This window comes from Cicer arietinum, chromosome 4 (assembly GCF_000331145.2).
Source record: "Cicer arietinum cultivar CDC Frontier isolate Library 1 chromosome 4, Cicar.CDCFrontier_v2.0, whole genome shotgun sequence".
NCBI lineage: Eukaryota > Viridiplantae > Streptophyta > Magnoliopsida > Fabales > Fabaceae > Cicer > Cicer arietinum.
In genome coordinates this window covers 16,253,290-16,261,367 of record NC_021163.2, presented here as the reverse complement: position 1 = coordinate 16,261,367, position 8,078 = coordinate 16,253,290, and the positions used below count along the sequence as shown (strand labels likewise).

The window sequence follows — 8,078 nt, the reverse complement described above, 5'->3', positions numbered from 1 at the left end:
TGTGCTGATGACCTTGCCGAACTAGTAGAATATGAAGATTTTTTTTTGAAAGTCACAGAAAACGACGAGCGTTACATTAAAAAGATCTATTGGGAACAAATTCTACCTCCAAAAATTCTATCCAAAGAATCATATGACAAAGACTTTCACGTTACAGACGTTTTGGTTGAATTCATGAAGAATAACATGGTTTCAATTGAAAGATTTGAAACTCAAAGAATCAGACAAGCTCCAAACAGACTTAATGATTGTGAATTGATTTCTGATAATGCAGTAAATGATGAAGGTGATATCATTCACTTTGTATTATTAGCAGATGTTGAACCTCTCAATTATAAAGAGGCACCGAAGATAGAGGTATGGAAGAAAGCTATGATGGAAGAACTCCAATCAATTGAGAAAAATCACACCTGAGAGCTTGTAAATCTGCCATATCACAAAATCCTGATGGAAAATTTTCAAAGCACAAGGCCAGGTTGGTGGCCAGAGGTTTCTTAAAAAAACATGGTATTGATTACAATGAAGTGTTTTCCCTAGTTGCAAGACTTGAAACTGTAAGACTAGTAGTGGCTCTAACTTACAAGAGAAGGTGGTCACTCTATCATTTAGATGTAAAATCAGCCTTTCTAAATGGTCCACTTGAAGAGGTCGTGTTTGTGTCACAGCCTCCTGGTTTTGCAATACAAGGAAAAGAAAATATGGTATATAGACTTCATAAGGCTTTGTATGGCTTGAAGCAGGCCCCTAGAGCCTAGAACAAGAGGATTGATCAGTTTCTAATTCAAATAGGCTTCAAAAAGTGTTCAACAGAGTTTGGAGTATATGTGCAGAATTCAAGTGAAGAAGAAACCATGATAATCTGCCTATATGTGGATGATTTGCTCATTACTGGAAGCAAAACACCAGAGATTGAAAAGGTGAAAAACAAGCTGAAATCTGAATTCGAAATGGCTGATCTAGGTGAGCTTTCATTCTTCTTAGGCATGGAATTTATGAAGATGAAGGCATGAGTGGTTATGCACCAACAAAAGTATATAGGTGAGCTGCTTGAGAAATTTGAAATGAATAGCTGCAACTCAATTTCAAATCCATTAGAAACAAACTCAAAAATTGATGAGTGCAGCGAGGAAGAAAGAATTGATCCAACCCTGTTCAGACAAATGGTTGGCTCACTAAGATATCTATGCAACAGTCGGCCTGACATCTTCTACTCAGTAAGTATGATTAGCAGATTCATGCATGATCCAAGGAAGACTCACTTGATAGCTGCTAAAAGAATACTTAGGTATATAAAAGGCACAGAGGAGTTTGGTTTGTTGTTCCCGAATGGAAGCAAAGGTGAACGAAGTGCACTCATTGGATACTTAGATAGTGATTGGTGTGGAGACATAACAGATAGAAGGAATACATCTGGCTATGTCTTTAAGTTCCATGAAGCAGCCATATCATGGTGCACGAAGAAGCAACCAGTGACTGCATTATCATCGTGTGAGGCAGAATATATTGCAGGAACACTTGCAACCTGTCAAGCAGTATGGCTGGATGCAGTAATGAAGGAACTGAGGTGTGAAATGATGAAGCCTCTGATACTCAGAGTTGATAACAAGTCAGCCATTAGCCTTGCTAAAAATCCAATCTCACATGGCTGAAGTAAACACAATGATACAAGGTTTCATTTCATTAAAAAGCAAGTGAACAATGGAATGGTTGAGGTGCAATATTGCCCAACTGAAGTGCAGCTAGCATATGATTTTACAAAAGCTCTAAAACTTGACAGATTTGAGTTTTTGAGAAAGAAACTTTGTGTTATAAGTATTCACCAGTTATGAATTAAGGGGAAATGTTGAGATTTATTTCATAACTGTCTTTTTACCAAGTTTAGAAGGTTGTTAGTTAGTTATGACTGTTAGTTAGTTACCTTTGGATAAATGGATTTGCAAGCAATTGTGTAATACATATAAAAGGAACACTTTGTAAAGTGAACAATTCAATAATATCAGAATCATCTTATTCATTCTTCTCTGTTGTTTTGCTGCGCAATTTTTACTGTGTTCGTCGCAATTCTTTGTTCCAACAAATGCTACAATTTTTCTCAAGAGTTGTTTTCTTTCACCAATTGGTATGAGCATATCTATAAATAGAGATACTTTATAAGCAGAAAGAAAACAAGACAAAATTCATGTTACATGAGCCAATATTCTGTCAAAAATATTTCGGAGTCATTTTTTCATTTATCTAGTGCAAGAGAGTAAATGAATGAACTTTATTCTATAAACTATCATTGATCGATAAACTTGATGAGAATGTGTAATTCACTTCAAGGATTCCAAAGTATCCTTAAGGAGATTCGCTGGTTAATCCGTTTGCATCAAAGGTATATAGATTTGTGGGGGCAAATCGAATATAAAGCTTAGTGTGATACACACTTTGGAATTTATTTGTGCAACCTTCATCATCATCAAGTTCGTCATCTTCTTGTTCAAGATTTGTAGCATACCCCCAACAAAAGTTCCAACAATTTTTAGGTTCGATTTTCAATTATCAAATTTATTTATGACTGCAACTTTTAAAGGAGATGGACTTTTTTTACCATGGTGGAAGGTACACATCTAATTTATATGAATATATATGATATGTTTGAAGTTCTAAATTCATATGTGGTTCTCCAAAGTAATTATATTTGTTTATGTTAAATTTAACATGTGGTTACATTGATATTCATAATTTAGAATATATTCAAATATGTGAATTTAATATGATTTATGCATGAATTTTGCTTGTTTGAATTTTAAAAATGAATTAAAGTCTTGGAAATAATGATATGAAAATTCATGGTTGAACACCAGAAGTTATTTAGTGTTAATATATTTATATATTACATTCATGTTTGAAATCTATATATAATAAATTTTCATTTTCAGATGCATAAATATGATGTAATTTTTGATGAAATTTTTGTTTATTTATGGTTGACGTTTCTATGACAAAAATTTATGATTGACTGAAAAAGAAAAAAATAGTTCATTTGTAATTTTGGTCTCTTAAATCTTGACAGTATGAATATGTAAGATGTATATTTAATACATTAATTTATTTAAAGTAGTTAAATAAATTGTTATAAATATCAAATGCATGTCTCAATGGTAGTGACACTTCATGTGAGAAGTTATTAAATCTAAAATTGATTAACTCATATTATATATGCATCATAGTATAAAGGTATTTATCAATTTTTTGCTTATTTTGATATTAAAAATGGTTTGGATATATATTTTTTTAAATTATTGTAAGTTGACAAATGTTTATGGAAGAAACTGATAGAAAATTTTAATGATTTTATTCATTGTTTATTTTCTATTGTGATACTTATTTGGATTTATCATATAACATATTTAAATATGAAACTTGAATTAACAAATAGAATTCATGATGCATGTATTAGTTATAATATAACTATAAAGAAATGGTTGATTTAATAGAAATAAAATAAATTCTTATTTGTTAAGGAGTAGATAACTTATATGTTTGGATCCACCTTATGATATTTAATTCTAAGAAATATTTATGATCGTGTTTTGTTAGCTTGTGGCAATATATATTTAATGCATTAAATGTAATATATCTTCAACTTTGATATATTGAAAAGATAATTAAAATTTTAAATTGAGATGCTTATTAAATATAGTAAAAGACAAAATGACATAAAAGTTTTTGTATGTGATAATTGAGATGCTTATTAATTGTATGTGATACAATATGAAAAGATTAAATGGAAAAAGGGTCATATGGTTCGGTCATAGTTGATCAACACTATCAAGAATAAAAAAGTAATCGGATGGTTGATGTAAGTCGTGACTTGTACTAGACCTAATATAGCATATGTTATTGAAAGATTAAGTCGGTATGAAAACAATCTAAGTAAAGAACATTGATATGCTATTAATAAAGTATTAAACTATTTGAAAGGAACAATTAACTATAGTTTAATCTATAGTGGATATCCTTTAGTTTTGGAAGGATATACAACTGCTAGTTAGGTAAATCATGTTTAAGATCATGCTTCCTTAAGTGGATGGATCTTCAACCTTGGTGGATGTGCAGTTTTTTGGGGTTCAAAGGCACAAATTTGCATTGCCGACATCACCATGGCTGCATAATTTATCGTTATAGCTACAGGTAGTAAAGAGGTTGAATGACTAAGGAATTTGTTGTATAAGATAGCAATTTGGTCAAAGTTAATGGCATTAGTATCCATTAATTGTGATAGTCAATACCCAGTATCAAAAACATATAGCCAAATATATAATGGAAAATCAATACATATTGATTTAAGACATAACTATGTAATGGATTTAATAGAGTGATATCCACATTGTTTGTAAGAACTGAAAAGAATCTTGCAGATCATTTGATGAAAGGTCTAACAAAGAACATGGTGTTGAAGATATCATTAGAGATGTGATACAAGCTCATATCTAAATAATTACCAAGGGTGGAACGATCAACTCACACTTGAGTAACAATAAGTCTTGAGTTCAATGATGAAAGTACACCATTAGAGTGATTGAAGTACTTGACAATAGATTAATCCCAAATGATAAAAAGTACTTGGACCATAAAATAAAAGTGGTAGGATGAGGTCTCCTCTTAATAGACATATAACATATATTTCCTAGAATGTATAATTATGGGTGCATTTCTGGTATAGTCCACCTATATGAGAATGAAGTGGGTCGCTTCATAGAGTTCAAGGGTTTGACTCTTAAATTCTCATGAAAAAGGATATGGGACTCATGGCCTTATCAAATGTGTCATCTTTATAATTCGATCAATGGTATCGATATTTCATGTGTGAGTTATCCACATTTGTTCTAATGAATTGTTGGTTCAAAGCTTGTCTACCAATCTATTCGGAGTGAAAATATAATTTACTAAGTAATTGTTCAAATCGTAAGATATCTTTATCTGAAACCATGAGATTTCTGGAATAACGGACTTAAATATATTTTGAAAATGGTGGGAGATTGTGAGAGGAAATTTCAAAATATATTTGAAATTCTCTAATAGCTATATTAATGTTGCAAAATTAAATAACTTAATTTACAACTTGGTCAAGTGGTTTCATTGTTGGGATTTAATTCAAACTGATGCATCTTTTAAGTTACCAAATGTTACAATATTTCTCAAGAGTTGTTTTCTTTCACCAATTAGTATGAGTTCAAGAGTTGTTTTCTTTCACAAATTGGTATGAGCATCTCTATAAATAGAGATACTTTAAAGGCAAAAAGAAAACAAGATAAAATGCATGCTACATGAGTCAAGATTCTGTCAAAATTATTTCTGAGTCATTTCTTCTTTTCTCTAGTGCACGAGAGTAAATGAAGGAAATTTATTCTATAAACTATCATTGATTGATAGGCTTGGTGTGAATGTGCGATTCACTTCAAGGATTCCAAAGTATCCTGAAGGAGATTCGCCGATAAACCCGTTTGCATCCAATATATATAGATTGGTGGGGACGAATTGAACCTAAAGCTTAGTGTGATACACGCTTTGGAATTTATTTGTGCAACCTTCATCATCATCAAGTTCATCCTCTTCTTATTCAAGATTTGCAACATTCCCCCAACAAAAGTTCCAACAAGAAGATGTGGAAAAAAAAAAGAGAAAGAAAACTATGTTGTATCGCATTGTGTTTATTTATTAATGTATTAATATTTCTTATGATAAAATTTTGTGATACATTATCTTTATGTTAATGTTAATGTATTAATACTTTCATGTGTTAATTTTATTGTTAAAAGACAATGAAAAATTCTACATAGTTAAAATAAATTGTTCAAAAAGGTTTTTGTAAAACAATATATGGTATCTAGAACGAATGAGATATTTGTATTGATCGGAGCAGACAAAAACAATTATTCAATATTTTTGCTTCAACTAAAGAAATGGATATATATCTGCTAAATGATCATCTAATAGATATTCATTATCCACGCGAATGTAGATAGGTCACATATATCATCTGTATCTAGTAGAACATGTAGCATATAGAGTATTATTTGTACTTGTTGGTATTTGTTGTCATCCCTAGTTGGCACAATTATTCATCATCCCTAGTTGAATTTGGACCATCTTCTTCATTATCTCTCCATCCCTATTCTCTTTTCTTCATTTTTTTGTCCTCTTTAACAATTTTTTGTCTTTTATACATGAAAGAAATAAGTGAGAGGAAATGAACCAAATCTAGTTTGGGGTGATATACTATTTACTATTTCATAAAGACTTTAATTTATCAATTATACTATAATATTGTTCTTGAATAGAAACTTGAGGGCTTGTCGGCCATTTGTTGTGATCAAGTATTTGAGTGTTTACCTTAAATGTTTACTGAATGAAAAAAATATTTATGCGTTTGTTTCCTTCTACTTATATATTGGAACTCCTTAAACGGATTTCTCATAACTTCATCCATTATCTTGAGTGAAGTAGGGGTTTTTGTACTTTTCACTTATTTCACTCTCATAAATTTTGACTAAATCTCGTTTTACTTGAGATTCAAATTCACTCATTTGGATTGAACTCAACTGAACCCGATTTCTACTTTCTTTTAAACTTTAGTAAATTGATCTTTAGATCAAAATAAGAGGATTAAATTATTAGACATGAAAGTCGGTTCACCACTTCATCTGCTTAAACTTCACGATTGATAGGTAGGGTCATGGGTAGATATGAAAGATTGGTTATGAATTACGGACATTTGGTCTTAAATTACTTTGGGTAAAGTTATGGCTTTGCTCTCGTTCATTTTGATTTTAGAAATCTACCATCCATACTAGGTATGTGAAAAGATTATATTACTCCTTAATATTTAACAGTTAAAATTTTTAAAATTATTAACATTTCGACAATTTAAATTCTTTTTAAGTATTTTAGAAAAATTGCATTTCGAAATTCGTGTTCATGCAAAGTTTTGATTTTATTTTAAATTTTTTAAATTTTTAAAAAAAATTACATTTTAAAATTTCACATTTATCAAAAATTTAAAAATTCTTTTAAACTTTAAAAAAATTGATTTTTGAAAGTTTCACACTAATCCAAAGTTTTTATTTTTGTTTCACATTCATACAAAATTTCAAAAAAATGTAAATTTTTTTTAAAAACATAAATTTTGAAAATTTCACATTCATCAAAGTTTCGAATTTTTTTAAAAGTAAACTAAGTTTTACATTTTAAAAATTTTCAATTTAACTAAATTTTTGAAGATGGAGATGAATGATTCACTTGTATTGTTTTTTTAAAAAAAGTTCCAAATAGTTAAGAAGGAGAAAAATATATTTTCATATACTTTAAAAGGTGTGCGGTTCTCTCATGGATCCTCAGTTAAATGTATTTTTTTTAAGAATTGGGCTTGAGACTTTAGATTGGGCTAAAATTAAACCAAGTCATAATAAGGGAATGTTACTTGGAGTAACTTTGACCAAAAAATAAAAAAGGGATGGTATTTGAAAATTTTCCCTTGTACCCACTCATTTATTCCTATACCCCCAAAAGTAAAGGAAAAATACTAAAATACCCTCATACATATAATTTTTTTTTTAATTTCTTCATTTAACATTTCCGGAACAGAAATAACAAGCAAAAAAAAAAATTTCCGAAAAACTTCTTTAGTTTTCCGGTACACAACTTTCATTCCGGAAAACTTGAAAAAAGTTTTCCGGTACAAAACATCGTTTCCGGAAAACTTCAACGTAACATTTCTGGAAACCACCGAAAAACTTCATCCACATGTTTTCCGGTACTTGTTTGATTTTTTTTTTAAAATATTTTTTAAAATAATTTTTTTGTTTTACTTTTTTTTATTAAATTAGTATTTATTTGATTTTAACTAATTTATAAATCTTGTTATGGAAATGAGTATTAATCATTAATTATGGTGTATTAATTATGAATTATTTATGGTATATTTATATGTGTTAATTAATATTTATGATGCGTTAATTATTGACTAATGTATTATCATTTATAAAAATAATAAAATTAAAAAAAAAATTAAAAAATGGTGTGTACCGGAAATC

The 8,078-nt window shown here is 29.5% G+C and overlaps 1 protein-coding gene across 1 annotated transcript; it reads left to right on the top strand.

Moving 5' to 3' along the window:
• The first annotated feature begins 1,061 nt into the window (after positions 1-1,061).
• LOC140919973 (secreted RxLR effector protein 161-like) lies at positions 1,062-1,649 on the top strand. Its single transcript, XM_073367265.1, has one exon. The coding sequence runs from the start codon at positions 1,062-1,064 to the stop codon at positions 1,647-1,649; it is 588 nt and encodes a 195-aa protein (XP_073223366.1).
• Positions 1,650-8,078: the final 6,429 nt, after the last annotated feature.